Source organism: Notothenia coriiceps, unplaced genomic scaffold (genome assembly GCF_000735185.1).
Source record: "Notothenia coriiceps isolate Sejong01 unplaced genomic scaffold, NC01 NC01_scaffold00017851, whole genome shotgun sequence".
NCBI classification, from domain to species: Eukaryota; Metazoa; Chordata; class Actinopteri; order Perciformes; family Nototheniidae; genus Notothenia; species Notothenia coriiceps.
The window spans coordinates 150,520-169,399 of NW_011350552.1; the positions used below are offsets into that span (position 1 = coordinate 150,520).

The window sequence follows — 18,880 nt, forward strand, 5'->3', positions numbered from 1 at the left end:
CCTCCAGGGAGCGGAGGTGGTGGAGGGGGTGGTGGCGGTGCCCCAGTGGTGCCTGGTAAAGGGGGAGGAGGAGGAGGAGGGGTGGTGGTCCTGAGAGGCCTGGTGGGAGAGGGGGAGGAGGTGGCGGGGGCGGGGGTGGATGTGCTCCAGGTTTTTGATTCAGACCCATGGAGTCAAGGTTGAGTTTCTTTGGCACATTCTGGTTGGGGCTCTGAACGCCCCCCTCCCCCTCGGGGCTCCTGATGAAGCTCTCCCTGTCCGTCTGGATGCTGACGGTGCGGTAGGTCTTGGATATCAGGTCATCTGTGGTGGACGTTGCAGCGTCCCGGACCTCCCCCCTCAAATAACCTGCACTGTACCCCCGGTCTCTCTGCATCTTAGAGATCTCTAGTTCCAGCTGTGACATGGAGACAGCGTGCTCTCCTCGCAGTTGGAACATTTTGAGCTCAAAGTCGGACTGTAAGGAACAAGAGTGGAGTGACAGAGACAAAACAAAAACAGAAACTTCTATTACTTTTCATCACATAAAAAAAAGAAAAAAGAAACTAGCAACACATTTCCTTGCTTGAATTTGGGTTAAAGTGTTTAATTATTCACCAAAGTGTTTTACATGACTGTGGTTCTTGAAGTTGAAAAATACAAATATTTCTAGTTTTCAACTCCCAAGGAGACTAGTATTTGACTCTTAAAGTAAAAAATCTGCTTCGGTTTCTATCCGACATTTTAAATAATGAGAAAACTGTCGCACCAAGGAAAAATATTAAATTTGACACATAAATCTTGTGGGCTGTCTGCGGTACATGTGCCTCAGTGTCAGCATAAGTTGTTTAAAAAGGTTGACGTTAAATTAAAGGCTTTAAAACAGATTAATTCTAAGGTCAGACTTGTCAAGAAAAACAGTCCATAAAGCAATTTATCAGTGGTAGAAACATATGTAATATGGCCACAACTATGCTCTCCTATTTTTCCAAGTGTACACAATAAGATTGACTTTTAATTTGACAGATGAAAGAAGAACATCTATGAAGCACTGTTCCCTATCCCTGCTTTTGATGAATGAAACAGACACATCCTAATTGGATTTGGAATGAGCCATCATAATGGAGTCAAAAGGGATCTCCATCACATAACTCTATTGGAAGACATTTAGAAGTTATATTATTATACGTTACCTAAAATATGAAATTCTAGTCTCTTGTTATTGTTTTAAGAGCCTTCATTTTTATATTTGATGTCACTTAAAATGTTTACTTCCATTTTACTCTTTGTTAGAACTCAAGACATAAAGACATTAGGCATTTTATGTTTTAAATGTTCATTCACTAAATGCTCATACTCTAGTCTTAATTTATTTTTTAAATATGCATATTTTTACGTCAATCTAGTTTTTACAATTTGGAGTTCAACACTAAAGAGTCTCCTACATGTTAAAAAAAGACTAGAAAAGAAGAATATAAAAATACATAAATGCCAAGTTAACCACAGAATTTAAAAAAGGCTTAAAGTTACAAATAGATCAACATTTAAAATTGCAACCATCTAAGCTAAAAAATGTAATCTCAACCTGTAATTTGTTTTATTCTGTATCATACATATTATCCATTCTGGGTCTCCTATAATTACTGTAAGCGTGCAACTTAATTCCATATATTAGGAAGTAACACTACAAAATACACTGAACAGTCATTTAAAATCTGATTTAAGTTTTTTGTTTTTTTACCTATGTAAACTGTTTCCCCGGGTAATATGCTGTACACATCTTTTAAACATAAAAACATTAAATAATGAATTAACTAAAACTGGACAGACAGGTTATTCAAATATTATACACAATACTGGGCAACTTCAGGACCTGTGGCATCTTAAAGCTTCTACTGCTGGTATTGAATATTCAGCAGTAGTGTTGCACTGGTCCTGCTGCACGGGATCATTTCATGCTCACGTACTGCCATCTTGTGTTCAGGAGAGTCTACTGCTATATCAGACTACATATTCCAACATAATTAGTGGTTTATTATTTTAAATGTGCCGTTATTGTCCCACCTATACTGTGCATAGATTATTGTCACAAATATAATGCTGTACTTTATTTCCCCTGTCCTAAGAGTACGTTTATTTTTGTTTATTATTTTTCAAAAGTATTCCCTTAAATGTTCTAGTGAACTAGTCTGCTCACACAGAAATGCATCGTCTAATTTTCTCCGGAGTGTAATGTGTTTTCAGTCAGTGTGTTGTCATTTCTGCTCATGTTGTATGATAACTTACATGCATCCTCTCCAGATCGTCCTTGCACTCTCTCTTCAGCTGCAAGAGGGCAGCCTGGTGCTCTGAGAGGAAGCAGACCAAAGACACATGTTTAATGACATGACTCAGCTGGGCGTTTAGATTTATAACATATACAGTAGACTGGAGCGTCATCCCGGCTCATTGTCTGTGTTTTTATTCATTTACCAATAGGTTGAGATAATTGGGTTAGAGTTGTGTTATCTTGAGCTAGTGGCTACACAGTTGGTATGTTAAATCATCATCAAACTAATCTGACAAAGACATGCTAACAAGATGTTCTGATGTTAGTGTTAAGATACTACAGAAGGGTGGAACATTCTTTACCTATAAAAAGAGACATCAACTCAACCAACCTGTTTTAAATTATACTGCTGGCCCAAATTAAAGCTCAAACAAAACATTTTGTAAGGTCACATAAAAAATACAGAGCTGTTGCTTCTAATAAGATGACGGCACAAAAGTGGAAAGATCACGCACTACATGATTCATCTCCAGTCCATTATGGAACAGCAGTATTTGACAACCATAGAGAACAACTAAGTCAGTAAATAAAAGGAAGAAAAAAGGAAACTATTTTGAGTTTAGGAACACTGGTCCTGAAAAGTTAGTTATAACAACTTGTCCTATCACCACTGTGTCTTTTCTTCATGAGGACGTTTTACATTTTTAAATAAATTGCATTTAAGGACTAGACTGTTGAGTTAAGGGCCATTTATTTACATTTGTGAGTCTTTATTCCTTTATACAATTGAGGAAGATGATCCTGTTTGGGACTTTTTAGCATGAATTAGCATTGAGCTATTTGCTGTAACGAGTTACATTTTGTTGCATTAATGATTGATCCGAGTCAATGATTATAAATCAGGCTGGTTTTAAAACTCTATTAAAACTACTGTAGTTCCACCTGAAAGTCAATTATTTACGCCATTTAAGCAGTACTTGTGTTTGAAAGAAATGCATATGATATGAATGAGCGCAGGTTTTGGTTTATCTACAGTATATGGATCACAGTGTGGACTTTTGCTCTGCCTCAGAGGTTTCTCACATTATTCTCTTATACAAGAGGAAAGCCTGATCCTGGAGCACCAATCACCAGAATAATCCACACTCACTAGTCCTAATCTATTCTCAGAGATGAAGCAGCACCACACAGGCCACCCAACAGCTGCTTCACTGCCGATTCAACGCGCTGTACGCTTTCAGACAACACAATTTCACTCTACTCTGAACATGAAAGAAAAGCGTTTTCCTTTGTAATTTAATCAGCCCATCCACAGGAGTGTGTGTTTTTATCCCGTCTGTGTGACATAACACCTTTAAAGTACAAAACATGGCGTGCTGCCCAGAGTAAACTGAATTATAACACACACACACACACACACACACACACACACACACACACACACACACACACACACACACACACACACACACACCCCCCCCCTGTGGAAACATAAACCACACAAACAGCAGCATTAAGGAGCAGACGCAGCCTCAATGTGTTCTTAAATGGATTTAAAGGATGTATTACACCTTGCTCATGATACTTAGCCAGCACTGCATGACTTATCTCAAAGTATGAGTGCTCAAAGGTGTGATAGTGGTGGCTCTACTTTTCTTTCAGTGCTCATAATGATCTGATTAAATGTTTGTCATTTAAAAATACTTGAGCGGTGAGATTTTCTATCATTGTCCGGGTTTTTAGATGTAAAGACGGTTGCAGTTCTTACCTGCCTCGGTGTATTTGAGGCCCACCTTCTCTTCCTCCTCTTTAGTTTTGGGTGGGGGCCACACATTCTGTAGACGCCCTGGTGTTCGGTCCTCGCTGTCTGTAGGGGACGTGACCTCCGTCTGTGGGGAAGAAAAAAAACATGCAAAAAAGTCAGCGTTGACACTGGCAATGCAATGACAAAGCACCAATTTATCAGTTTCCCCCATCTTTGTAGAAACTCCAAGAAAGATGAAAAATATTGTGTTTCATACAATAGCCTCTGTGGGAATGCTGAGTTCCTTGCCAGGGGATTTGGATGCTCTCTCAAAAATAGACCTCAGATTCTCTTTGTCATTCTTGATTTTCTTTCTCACTGCATCCAGATCGACGTCGTCAACTTTGTCCTTTTTGACACCTTTGGGGCCGAAGATGTTCCTAAAGGTTTCGTAGGCCAGGTCTGAGGTTTTCTTTTTCTCTGGTGTAGAGGTGGGTGTTTCTGGGATTAAAACCGTCTCCTCCACAACCTCTTCCCCATTCTCAGACTCCTTTCTGCCGCGTTCTGGATTAGCATCCTGCTGCACATCTGGCTTTTTGGTCTCTTCGCGGCTGTCTCTGTTGAGCAGGTGGCTGAGCTGTCCCATCACAGTACTTTTCGTGTCCAAAACTGGTTTAGGCTCTGCATGTTTTCTGGCTGGAGAGGGGGTCTTCTGCTCGGGGAACAGCTTGGCTTTGTTTACCGTCTTCTTCAGGCTGAGCAGGGCCAGGTCAGCATCCTTCTCGCTCTGCTTGATCTCTGACACCGACTCCCTGTCCTCCCCCACCGCTCCTTTCTTCAGCACCCGCAGCCCACTGAAGAGAGCCGGCATCTGGAAGGAAGGGGGCGAAGACAGTGCTGTGCCCCTCGATGGGGAGGAGGATGGGTTAGATGAAGCTGGAGGTGGTGTTTTTTTTGTTACTGGGCTTTTTGGAGCAGTTGTGCGCTGTGAGGCAGGACTGGCCCTTGGCTGGATGACAACTGTGGACTTTTCAGGTGTGGATGACAAGGAACGTTTTTTTGTTTTTTCACCAACAGATTCTGACTGCTCCTTTAAACTGGAGGAGGATTGAACTAAGACTTCTGATGCCTTAGGGATCGAGGAAACCGAGAGAGACACCTTGCTTGAGTGAGGTTCTTTCTTAGTCTCCTCCTCAGCCTTAGCCATTTTGTCACCGGTCTTCTCCTCCTGTGAAATAGAGTCCTCTTTTAAAGGAGAGGCTGTGGCAGCAGCATCACCTGGTGCCTGCAAAACTGGGCTTCCGGCGATGATGGCAGGAACAGGAAGAGAACAATCTACGCCGACAAACTCTTTATCCTCTTCTGCACCCACGCCGTCTCTACTTTTATCTCCAGCATCTGATTTTTCTACGTCCGAAGACACTGTGGTTCTGCTCTCTTTGGGACTCATAGAGCCTTCTTTCTGTTTTGAAACAGTAACTGTCCCAGAGTCCTTTCCGCTGGGGTACCTGTCTGGAAAAAGCATAGCTTCTATGCGGGATTTTCCCCTTAATCCGTGTGTTCTAAACACAGGCATTTGGTACTCGGCCTCAGCGGGATCGCTTAGCTCATCATTATGCTCCACTTTGTTATTATCCTCCTCAGGTGGGGTAGACTCCTTCGTCATGGCAGGCTTCTCCGATTTACTACTGCAGGCTGCCTCCTCATCCTCATTTTCCTCATTGTCACTATATGTTTCCACCATAGTGACCTGGACCAGATCGAGGTCAACCGAAGCCACTGATGCTGTTTTAACTTTGTCGCCAGACTCCTTGCAGTTTTCCAATGACTCAGCTCTCTGCCCTGTACCAGAGGAAGCCGTCACATTATCTTGATGCATATCTTCTCTCTCTTGGAGCTTGTTCTTACTGCAAGTAGTTTGACCGCCTTCAGGAAGAGGGTTATTCTCATCTGACAGCTCCTTGAAAGATGTCAGCACGGGCGACTCCGAAGCAGGTCTTTCTTGGCCAAAGAAACTGCTGAACACATTCATGAGCAAACCGGCGCTCTGCTGCCCCGCTCCATCTGACTTATTACTTGCATTTTCCATTTTTGCTCAAAGTGTCAGACAAACTGAGAGGAAAGAGAGGCAAACCCAAACAGGTGGCAACTCTGGCAAAAGGTTTCCAATGAAGATGTCCCCGTATCCAGATATCCAAGCTGCTGCTAGTCCACCACTGCTGCTGGCTGGGGACAAAAGGCCTTTGTGCGGACAAGTCTCCCCAGCTCCTCTTACCTTCTCCAGGAGCGCGCCAAGTGTAACAACACTATCCTGTATTCCCGTTTATTGAATTGCAAACCAGTTCTACAAAGTATACTATCATAACATAAAGTCTGCTACTACTATGTTATGAGTAGTACAGTGCCGGCTCCTCTGTGCGAGCAAGACTCCCATGACGCTGCAAGTGAATTCAAGCTGTTCCGTGGCTGGAAGTCCTGCTGTAATCTCCCTGGGAGAGCAGAGTTCACCTGCCTTTCACACAAGCATTCCCGACTGCTCCGACAAGTTGAGCAGTAGTATCCATAAAGTTGTAGATGATCTTTCTCTATGCGCCGGTAAACAGTCTCAGTCTGAAGTCTATGGCTGAACTGTGCCTTTAGTTTGTCTCTGTCCTGTACTCTCAGTTTACAGGAAAGCCTGTGTGCTAGAAAAAAAGCTTCTCAGGTTGTGAAAAAAATGTGTCTCACTGGTCTACCCAGTCTGGGGACGCCTCCCTTCAGGTTCCTCCCTCCTTGGGAGGAGACCTGCAGAGCCTGCACCACAGGTGTCTAATTACCTCTGCTCACTTCCGTAAAATGGCTGCCGAGGTAACAGAGTAAACACAGAGGGGGAGCTGGTCTGTGGTCAGGTAGAGAGCTTCTGAGGTCCATTAGCCCTGAATTGCACCATTAAGCGGCGAGCTACTGCAATATGAGGCTTAGGACGTGGTGATTAGTCAGCCTGGCCATAGCCTACTCTAGCTAATATGCTATGAAGGAAATGTGTGTGATTAGCAGCTCTCAAACACACATACAGGACAGATAGGAAGAAAATGACATGTTGCGTCACTTACCTTGAGTATCTATACACTAAACAATGTCAGTTTTGCTTCAAACTGGGAATTTAGTTTTTACAACACTGTATGCTACATAAAAAAACGTTTTAAAGTTTGCAAGCTCACCGTTGCTATAGCTTACAAGCTAACAAGGAATCTGTGTGAGAAAGGCTAACATCTTAAGAAAATACAAATGGCTGAATGAAACAACTTGGGAATGTTATTGCTTAACTTACTCTAACCTTATATACACCTTTTAAAATAATATTGTTATCGCTATATAAGTACAGTCCATTGTCATGAAAGTGGTTAGGAAAACAGAATGCCCTTAGAAACCAAAGGTCACCCTCTGTGAATGCATTCCTTCAGACTGCCCGAGCAGGGCACATTTCTAAAGGCTGGTTTCAAATATTTTGAAAACTGGTTTTATGAATGGCATAAAGTTAAACATTTTCAAATATTACCAACTCCCCTGACAAAGGATCAATATCTAACAATAATTAGCTATCTATGATGCTACATGATGCTTTAAGAAGACAAATGGAAATCACTTGTTTTTTTTATTTTTTTAATAAACCAAGCAAAAGAACTGCTTGAATGCTGAAATCTATCCTGGGTGATTGAGTAATTATTCGTCACCGTAATAATTGAACATTGGAAATGTCTTAGCAATAAAGAAGAAGTGAAAAAAAATAACGATTAATTGCATTTGCTTGGGATTGGTGTTTAATCCCCCCCAATCTGAACAAAGCTGCAATTAAAAAGGAGGGGAATTCTGTGGCCGAGGAATTAAGTTATGCAAGAGCAGTGATATTTCATACACACACACATTAAATCCCCCCCCGTACTAGAAAGAGGCACCACTGATTGAAGAAACTGCGAACACATATCTAACGTACATATGCTCAGGAATGAAGTAAACATATTCATATACAAGTCGCAGATCATCCTGACACTACATGTCTAAAAAACTATTAAGTCAACCCACATAATTGGATTGTGTCATTGCCACAACCCTCCCTGTGTGTGTACAATACACTGAGAAGAAATAATGTGCACCAGAGGAGTGTGTCTTTCTAACGACACAAAAATGGATTCCAGTGACAAAGAACTCTGAAGTACGTGTATGTTTATAACTTCCAATACAATACAGAGTGTCTATTCCTGTACAGCAGGGCCTTTGTACTGGTATGATACCTCATTATTCCCACAGCCAGGGCAGCAACTTAGTCTTTTGAAAACAATGCGTGGCTTGCGTTCTTACACTCCCCGCCTAACACCACACCCAGGTAATCTGCCTCATCTGCCACAGGAATGAATGTCTTAGCCAGACAACATGATGGAATCGGGAAAGACTTACAATGGAAATCGTTTTGCATCATTCGATCACATTACTTAGAATTGCAGTTTGGTAGCTCTCAATTGGTACCCTATATTAGCATAATTACAGCCAACAAACGTCTGGACACATTGTTTGCTGCAGGCTACTGTACAGCAGGATTACATCACATGCTCCGTGGTAAGCAGCATATCCTGTGTTGCAACTTCTGCTCAATAACAAAAGAGAAATCACACTAAGTACTCCTAATAGCCTAAACCTTTCAAAAATAAGGCTGTAAAATGTTCTGAAAATGCCACAAGAGAAGGAAAGATTTTCCTGTCGTTGCTCTGGTTAAAAGAGGTTTGAGTGGAGTGATCTCACTACATTTTGGCTTAAGACCCCAGTCTACAGATTAAAATCCGTGACCGGTTAATCCATTCCTAAGAATGTATGATCAGGTGGTTAAATGCCCGAGTGGAGAGAAATCGCTATGAGTCCCACGAGAGAAAGAAATACGAAAAAAAAGTTCCATGGTACACTGAGTCGAGTTTGAAAATACACATTACAGCTCGAATTGATCTGTTATTGTTTGTGCTAATATAGGGCCCTCACCGTGCACTCCAGCTTGGGACAGTAGGGTGTGTCCCCCAGGATGTCATCTTCAGGCGGTGTGATGCGTAGGAAGTCGAGGTGATCAGGGCGTGGAACGCGGGAAAGAGGCTCCTGAGGGTCGTCGCCATCCAGCATCCAAATGTCATCCTGACGCAAGAGGGAGTCTTCTACACAAACAAGAACACCACCAAAGGATGATTAATTGTTGTGCAAGGAACCATAGCAGGGAAAAACACAACAGCATAACAGGTGTGATCATGATCAAGCTAAATAAGCAGCACTGACTGAGGCAAATTGTTTTCCTGTGTAGTCTGCATGGGTAATTAAAGTGGAGCCTGTTAGAAAGCATGCATCAGAATCTTTCAGCATCAAGCAGAAGAGACCACTGTTTTGCTGCAGGCTTAAGGGCACACAGCTATTTTTATCTGCACTTAGCCGGCCCTGTTCCCATCCTCACCACCAGCAGAAAGCCATACTTGATCCAATAAGGAAAACACAGCTGCAGAGCTCTGTGCTCAAACACAGATATTTATTTCATTTGAAGATTTGTTCGCTGCAACACAGCCATGGCGTACTCAGCAATACCACTGTACAATATGGTGAATTGCAGATGTGAATTTGCCTGTGTGTTAAGTCATCCAAAGTCCCTGAAGGAGTTCAAATACACACATTTAAATTAGGAAATAGTGCCCTCTCCTGACCAGGAAGTCTTTACTAATCTAAATATGTGTATTTTATTTTGGGTGATAACTTAAGTGCAGTGTAGGGATGAAGACTGAAAATAAAAACATAAAACAGGAAGTACATTTTCAATTTTCAATAAACCTGCAGTTCGCTGGGGAGGTTGGATTTGTTTGAGGCTTTTTAAGAGTACTGGGACTTTAATATTTACTGCTTTGTGGCACGCTGCAAACCCAGCCTCAACCTGCACAACCCTCCCTTAGGCGCTATGCCCCAAGTCACATGGTATTAACTTCAGGAACCAGGCTAGAGCCTCTCCCAGGAGTGGCAAATGTAAGTTCACATCCTTCTGCACAGAAACAAGCTATATCGTGCCTTGGTGCATGCATTAACTGTCTCAAGAAAAAAGGAGGAAAAGTGCAAGTTAAGAGAAATGGGGCAGGGAAAGTGAGGTAAGGAAGAAGAAGGGGAGGGGTAGAGAGAGAGTAGAGAGGATACACATCTTGCAGATTGTTGACCTCAATTTCCCCCAGCTGTAAGACAACACCTTGGCCTGTTGGGGCAGAATTATGAGCTGGAAACAGAGAACAAAATCACTTTCTGTTCGATAAGATGCTAACATGTCCCATAGCCTCCCTTTGTAATGAGTATCCTTGAAGAGGACATACAGTATTATCATCCTGCTGCCCAGCACAGCAGCCGCTTCTAAAGCCCTGCAAGTCGCCTTGTGTTGCTACCCAGAGTCTGAGCCAAATGCTTATAATGCGGTTATGAGCCCACACACAGAACTAACAGGGGGGGGGGGCTTCAATGTAAAATGGAAGCATTGAAATTCAGCTTCAGTACTCCAGCCCTATCAGCTATCAGTCATTATGAAACAACAGCAGTGCCTGCAGTCCCTCCACTTATCTTGTACAGCAGAGGGAAAAAAGGATTAGATGAATAACTTTTCATTATGATAATGCTGCGCTCTGCGGTCCCGCAGTGGGAACTGCTGACTGTAGGTTGGGACACTTCCAAAATGCAGAATTAAGCTCAGTCCAAGCCAAGGAAAGAAACTAATGATTAGAAGCAGCTCTTCTACCTCAACTATCACATCTAGAAAATAACACCTATTAATATATGTTCACAATATCCTTTCATGATTCCCAAATCCTTACAGTTAAACACGTTGTGCATGATTGCTTAATAATCAGTTAGACACTTAATTAAAAGAGTAAGGTGGCCCACACTGCCACCATCTGGACAAAGAGGAAAATGTGTGTGTCTATGTAGTCAAACACACTGCAGTGAAGCTCTGATGTCAAGGCTGTTAGTTAGAAATACGACATAGTTAATTAATGCACAACGCTGCAATATAAAGACGGTAAACAGATACAGAGAAGAAACTCTTGGATGCATTAGGCTTGATTGGGATGCTTAATGAAGACACTGCACTTTTACACGCAACCGACACACAGAATTCACTGACCCTGGGGAAAACTGTGCGCATATTGCCATTAATCTCCCTCCCTGCTGCTCTAAAAGCTGAGGGTAAATCACAGGGTCTATAACTGAGGGGAAGCAGGGTGCAGATTGGATTGGCCATGTCAGTTTGGTCTGAAAAAAAAAATGTAATTTAATTCCAACTGGAACATCCCAACCCGAGATTGCAGCAATTCGTCAAATACCATCTGACAGATAATGCACTGCCCTTTAGTCGGTGTATTTTAAGAGAAACAAGCAGCACAAACAGGTGTTTCTTTAGATGGTCCCTGCATGTGTTGACCGACACACCGTGCAGTAAGACGTCAGTAAATATCACAGCGTGTTATTGAGAAGCTGTCACACTGTTTATGTGCTACTGTAAGCATGAGTTGAACAATAAAGTATCTGTCCTTCCCTCGGATCAGAGGCCATCTAATGTCTGATCATGACAGGTGGGTGTCGTCAGTGGTCATTAATCCCCCTCTCACTCTGTCAGATGGTAATAATCACTCATCCAGGGGTGAGAGGAAGTTTAGAGGAGGCTGTGTCAAACTGAACAAAGGGAACTTGATCATTTCTTTCATATGAATGAAGGGACTACTGCATGCCAGACTAGGGCTTGAAAACATTGTTTTTCCAGCCTCAGCATGAACTCAACCTCATCACATTTCGTGATTCACACATTGTGACAACTGGGATATTGCACTTTTTTTTTATTAGTTGAAAGAATCCGTTGCTTGGCCCCCCCTTGGTATTTTGTCAAATTATTTTTTTAATTCAACAAGCAATTTTTTTATATTCTAGCATTTAGTGTTTATACTGAAAGCAGAAGAAATGCAGTACTGTCTAAACTTACATTGCAATTCATATTGTTCTAATGATATTCAAAACCGTATCAGATATCTTCCTCATATCATGTAGCCCTAAGCCAGAAAAATAACTATGTATATGCATATCTCTAAATCTAGAGCTTTCATAGATGAACACTAGTCTGTCTCCTCTGGTGCTACAGTTGCTAATTCTTATTACAGAACCTCAAACAGCTTTGCCCAGTCTGCCCTTTTTTATCCACTACAAATCTGTAACCTCATCCCTCAAAGTAAAAGAAGTGGGCCATGTGGCAAACTGAGTGCATCTGGCAGCCTCCACCCCTCTCCATCACTTTGAAAAAGGATCATGGACTTTTATATAAATCATGAAAAATGCAGGATTTATAAATCAGCCTGTTTCTTTTGCACCTGACATAGCCGTTTTTTCATGAGGCTTGTTGGCCGTGCACAACAGAAAGGCTGGCTGATAGACTGACTGGTTCAGCTGGCAGTGCTGAGGTCCATGTTAGAGGAAGCTACAAGAAGAAACTCAGGGTTGAGTGTTAAAGCGCAGAGGGCCAGAGCAGCAATGTAGCTTAAAAATACGGTCACAGTTCTGGATGCAGATGGGATAAACACAACCGAGGAAAGAGTACTTTCATTGGGCCTGGCGGGGCACTGACTGGGAGACAGGAAACTTGGTTAGGTTTTATTCAGTTCAAAAGAGAGGGACATTGAGGAGAAGCCTGTTTTAAAGCTGATCATACTGAAAAGCACGAGATGGAACATTTCTAACATTTTCCAAGTGCAACAGTCATTAAAGAAAACAAGTTATACTGTATGAGAAGGACCTTTGTGCCCTGTTTGCCTGCCTATAGTATGCAGCACTGAGAAACGGCGTGAAACAGACTGGGAGAAAAGCTCTCTTTTTTTGGCAGAATCCACTACATTATGTGAATAGAGCTGGCCCTTGTCTTCACTGGGCTTAAAAATGTTGCATGGCAGGGCACTTTGTGTTGAATGACAGGCAGAGTGGGGTGATGCACTCATGCTCTTCGCTGATCAGTTTCATATGACCTCCCCGTAACGTATTGGCTAATCTGATTATGGTATTGCCTGCCATATGTCAGACAATAACATACGTAGGAAAAGGAAGAAGGGGGGGACAAGAGTGAGCGAGGAAAAAAAACTCAAAACACTAATGGCAGAATATTGGAAAGGGGTGTTTTGAAAGAGCTATCAATATTTTTTTATCACAGTGGTCAATGAAAAAAAAAAGAAGCTTTTAGTGAAGAACTCACAGAAAGTTATTAGATCCATCAGCTGTAGATCGATATATTGCTTTAGGGGCATTGTTTTGGTTTTAATGGCACACAACTTTACCTTTTTGGTTTAGTCTTACTCTCTGACACATGCCAACGTAAAAGCGTTTAAAGCACCAGATTGCAGACACAACAAGTCAATGGCTTGTGATAAAGATCTAGACAAATCTATGAGAAACTTGATTTTATACACATTTGAAAAGGGAGGTAACAATTGGACTTCATTCACCAGGTGGCCAGAATAAATGCTAATGCCATATATCTTTTGGATCTAAGTAAATGTCTCCTGTTTATGGAGCTTATGTCAAAAAGGTGATAGCATATGAAGTATAAGAGAACAAGCAACACAAATGCAAACTTAAAGAAAAACTAAGAGATATATATAAAATAGATATTGTGTAAAACATGAAACAATATTATATTCACTCTCAGTAAATGTAAATGATATTCACAGACTGCGGTGCAAGAACATTAGCACATGAAGCAAACAAGATAATTGGTTACCTTATAATTACCATTACTATCTGCTTGATAACCACACTCATTAATAAGAGCTGAGCTTCAATAAGAAAGCATAGATTAAAGAGCCTGGATCATAATTAGTTCACTATTTGCAAACCAGGAAGGGCCAGACTTCACAGTGACCCACTTGAGGTCTTGTGATGTTCATCTATCTCTGTTAACATCTGAAGCGTGTTCAATTATCAGACAACAAAAGGGCCATCTAGCAAACAGCTCAAATGCGGCAAAATCCACAAAAGGATATTTATTCAGATTAAAAGCTTTAAGCCTTCACTGTGAAGACGGTGCAGCAAAAAGCGAGTGTACCTTACTGTGTTATAGTCTCACATCGATATATACTGTATATGGTTATCATATCAAACAGATACATCTAATGAAGACTCGGGATGTTTGCTCAAACCCAGCTCAGGATATTAAAAGAAACAGTGCTCTTAAATGTCACTTTTACAAGAACATTGAATTTAATGAAAAAGTGTGGACTGATGCCAGAAAATGTGGAATGTGTAAGTGTGCCAAAATGATAATGTTGCCATTTGTGAATTCCTAGCTGAGGGGAATATAGGGACATAATCTCAGTGGGAATCGGTCCAAATTATCTCCACAGCAAAACTGGGCTATCCATCCCCCTATCCACCACTCAGCTCAGCTCCACACAGCTCAGCTCTCCTCCCTTGCGCTCCTGCAGAGTTGAGCATTTCTGGCTGTAATGCTTGAGCTAGTGATGGTTTGTGATGCAAGAAAACAAACACTCCTTACAAGTTCAGCAAAGTCTTGAAAACGGGATAAATGCATCTATCCTGAAAAGGTCCAACTATTATCTATGGTCTATTAGTGAATCACATAATCAAAGAGAGGCCATCTGTTTGCTGCTGCAAATGAAAGATTGTGTTACACTGACTAAAAGGGATGGCTAACCACGCTACAGACGTAGGTAATGCAATAATGCTAAAGCCTCCTTCAAAGCATCAGGCCAACAGCAGCAGCATCAACTTGGATTGATTCCAGTAAAAGGTGGATTCACTTTAAGCTAACACAGAAATGTCCTTTACTGAAGAAAGAACAAAATGTCACTGAAAAAGCAATTATACTAAATACAAACTGGTTTTAAAAAGGCCAGATCAGCCATTGTGAAATTATGGAAATTGACCAATGGGAATTTAAGGAAACCAGATAGGCTTGTGACGTTATTATGGCTTTGCAAATATTATATTGTATTGAGTGTTTAAGGCATTTTAACCAAGTATAAGATACAACGGTTGAGATTATGAATAGAGGAAAGCAGTTCTGCAAATAAGGAAACTCTAATCCTTCTCTCTGTAACCCCTGTGCCCGCTGGGTCCCTGATCCTTTGTCAGTCTCCTGTGAACTGGAGAGGATGTGGGTTTATGGGAGGGACAGCAGATCTCTTGAAATCCAAATTGGCAATGCTTCAGTTAACAGTGCACGAGGACCATGTTCAGGTCGAACAATGTGTCAAATTTGAGCCTTTGATCTGGGACACTCTCACTATCTCTGCCTTCCCTTGCAGCACAGAGAGTTAAAATGTAGCATCAGTGAGAGTATTCTCAGGCCCTTGTATAACTCTGCTGGGTAGTTTTTAAATGTGTGGTCACAAGCCCTAGCCAGTTCGAGAACACAGCAGCCAACAAATACCAGGACTAGCATGGAGATTTTGGAAGGAAATGCTTATTTACTCGTCTACCTAGTTTATTAGATAACACGCCAGACTGACAAAGTAGAACTCCCTTTGTTTGCGTAAAACTGTTGTCTGCTTCAAAGTAATTGCTGTCACAGACACTTTTCAATCTCTTTCAAGGCATCTCTTTCTAGTTCTGTTGTTTGAAATCCAGCAACAGCAATGCCAGATGAAGGGCACACTGACAAAAGCTTCGTGGTACTAAGATGATAAAAGCACTTATTTCAGCATTTACATCAAGGCAGTTCAAACATGAATCAGTGTGTTCAAAGTAGGATGGATGTGATTTCTAATAGGTCACCTGTTGTGGTTGTTGTGGAGTTGCTGGAGGAAGTCCACCTGGAGTTGCTAGGCTGCCGCGTGAGGTTCAGATCCAGTCGGGTAAAGGTTCGATTGTTGCCGTTCTTGTCAATGGACTCTGTGAAGAATTTGGACTCATCTGTGTTGCTGGAGCTGGCTCGTTCATGGTCCTCATCTTTATCTGAGAGCATAACAATGCGGTGGTTCAGCTGTGGGCTTGCCTGCTTGGAGGACAGAGGGGACAGTACTGGGGACATGCTGTGAAGACTGTTGGAGGCGGGAAAAGACATATTGAAGACCCCAGCGAGAGATGGTGAAGAGGGGCTTTTTTTGTGGTATCTGGCTGGCGGGTGAGGTTCAGTGGTATGGAAAAGGGGCAACCGTAGACCCTCAGAAAGCTTGTAACCCATCTTTTCTCTATTGAGACCCAGGAGGGGGTCCCTGTTTGGTCCCTTCCACTCTCCAAACCCCTGCTGGCAGCTGCTAGTCCCCGGATCTGGGTTTGAATGGTCGATATGTTGCACTCTCCCTTCCACATCCTGCACTTTGGTGACAACCCTCTGCCCAGCGTTACTCTGGTTGCTTTCACCATACGGCTGCTGAGGGAACTTGACTGTCAGTGAATTCTCAGATAATGGCTTACCCGAGGCATCAGACCCTCTTATTGGTCTGAGGTTGCTGCCGCTTTCCCGCCGGGTTAGACCCTCCATCAGGCTGCAGAAGGACGACTCATAACCCAGCTCACCGTCGTACTCTGAGAAGTCATTGCAGAAATCAATGTCGGGGTCATATGTCCGGTTGTCTTCCATAAAGTCCCAAACCTCACGAGCAATCTGGAAGGGTTCCTCCATGGGCAGGATGGGGTTACTCACCGCACTGACATAAGAGCCGGTGACAGGGCTGTCAGTGACATGGCTTGAGGTCGGGGTACCTGAGATCTGCTGCATCACTGAGGTTGAAGATATGGACCCACTTTTGCGAGCACCAAGCTGTTTAGATGAACTTCCACTTGAAACTTTCTTCTTCATCTTATTGTGTTGGAAACCCTCTGTGGGGTCAAGCTCCTTGCCTCCCAACTTCTTCATCTTTTTGCTCTTGGATGTGGCTCTCTTGTGCTCTGGAGACACGGTCAGAGAGTAGTTGCTGTTGCCGAGGTTAACTTCCTGACCCTCCATGTAATCCTGGAGTTTCCCATCCTTGTTACCCATTCTGACTTTGACGGCACAATCCCTACACAGCGATAAGAAATCTGCCAGCAACTGATGGTGCTCTGCCGCCAGCCAGCAGAGCTCTGAAACCGCCTCCTTTGTAGCCTGCTGGCAGATGAGGAGTTCGCCTGAGGAACTGAAAGACAGGCCTCTTTGTTCGGACACTGCAAGATCCTCCTTAGCCCGGTCATGGTCATTACAGGCCCTTCCCGAATGAGAGGCGCGGCTCTTGTACTTGAAGCTAGGGGCCAGCCTCTTGGGAAAATACAGGCTGATGTTGCTTAGTTCACGGATGGGTGCATAAAGCAGCAACACAGTGTGTGTGCCCTCCATGATGGGTGCCATGTTATGACCACTGGAGCACTGTGAGTAAGTGGTCAGCCACTCTCTGGCTATTCATCACCTGACCTGTCCAGACACTGTCAGAGAGAAAGTAGCACATAGGTTACTGATCAGTAGATATGTCCAACAACATTTTAAGTCTACTAGTGACTTAAATTCAAAGGTTTTATTGCCATATGCACAAAGCTACAGTGTAGAAATGGCAATGACATTCTTCTGACCTGAGCTCCTCCAACAATGCAACATATATAATGAAATACAAAAATACAAAATAAAAAGTAGTGCAAAAAGTCTATATACATGTAAATAGAATATGATAAGTAAAAGAAAAGAATATTAAATTAAATAATGTAAATTTAGACAAAATCAAATCCACTCAATCCATTCTGAGGCCAGACTGTTAACATATTGTAAAGTTCATGTTTTAAAAAAATGTAATCAATAAAGAATACGACACAGCTAGGGCTCTACAGACTATTTTTATGCTGATGCAGAGTTAGTTTGTAAGCAACAATACAAACTGCTCCTCTACCTACAATGGGCCCTTCATATTTCACTGTCAAACCCATTAGTTAATTAAGAACTTAATAAAATAAAATACTATAAAAATACGATTGTTTACTATCACTATATCTTATCTTCATCCTGCTCTTGGGCATTACGTAGATGAACAATTTTTAAACCGCATTTCATCAACATTTCACAAGCTGCTGCAGCATAAAACCTGAGTGTCCCACAAGGTGACGACACATGCAAAGCCCGATGGCAGGGCTGCCGTTCGAGATGTTTACAAGCAAAACAGGCACAGCTATTTACATGTGCTTCAATGGATTCCAACACTTGGCAACATCTCTGAACTGTTTACATCATAACATAATCCCGTGGGTTACTGTCACCTTGCAAAGAGCCCGAGTGCAGCTGTGTAAAGATGGCAGCATATTGTACAGTATCCCAACAAAAAATCAGGAAACGCTCTCTTTTCATTTATTCTGAATTCGAATGTAGTCCATACATCTCGGTATTAGCATCATATCAGCTTCACTTCAATGTCGTATATTCAATTAGAAGGTGAAAGTACGTCACAGTCGATTGCACCTGCAGCAGGTAGAAGAGCAGCTGCACTTCGTAAAATATAAACAGTTACTTACCCGATTTAGTGGCATGGGAAATATTTCTTCACATCTCTGTACTGCAGCCAGCCAGTGCTCACCGCTGCTTCACAGGGCTCGTTTGTGGTGATTGACAGGAGTTTGGTCCAATAGATAAACTCAGCGCCGGCTCAACGCTATTTGATTGGTTCCTTAGTGTTTGTCACATCCCACATTTTGAGTCAGTGCAGCTGCAGCTCGCAGGTAGGCCATGTGATCGTTTTAAGTCAGGAAATCGTACAAATAGGGAACAAAGTTTGGCTGACGTTAATTTATTCAACAGTCGTAGCAGTTTCCAGTATTTCCGGGGCTAACATTTGCATAGTTACTCATGCAGAGAGGTAATTGTGCGTGAAAGTACCTGCTCTATAAAGGCCCGAGGTGCT

At 42.4% G+C, this 18,880-nt stretch overlaps 1 protein-coding gene across 1 annotated transcript in view; it reads right to left on the reverse strand.

The window, feature by feature from the left end:
- Positions 1-18,580, reverse strand: part of LOC104950588 (formin) — a 48,780-nt gene extending 30,200 nt beyond the window's left edge. Inside the window, exons 1-8 of the mRNA XM_010777122.1 lie at positions 18,495-18,580; positions 15,798-17,423; positions 9,000-9,166; positions 8,331-8,388; positions 4,270-6,086; positions 4,017-4,137; positions 2,266-2,327; positions 53-457 (exon numbers count right to left, since the gene is read on the reverse strand). Coding sequence (XP_010775424.1) covers positions 53-457; positions 2,266-2,327; positions 4,017-4,137; positions 4,270-6,086; positions 8,331-8,388; positions 9,000-9,166; positions 15,798-17,349 — 4,182 coding nt within the window. The 5' untranslated portion in view covers positions 17,350-17,423; positions 18,495-18,580. The remainder of the gene's footprint in view (positions 1-52; positions 458-2,265; positions 2,328-4,016; positions 4,138-4,269; positions 6,087-8,330; positions 8,389-8,999; positions 9,167-15,797; positions 17,424-18,494) is intronic.
- Positions 18,581-18,880: the final 300 nt, after the last annotated feature.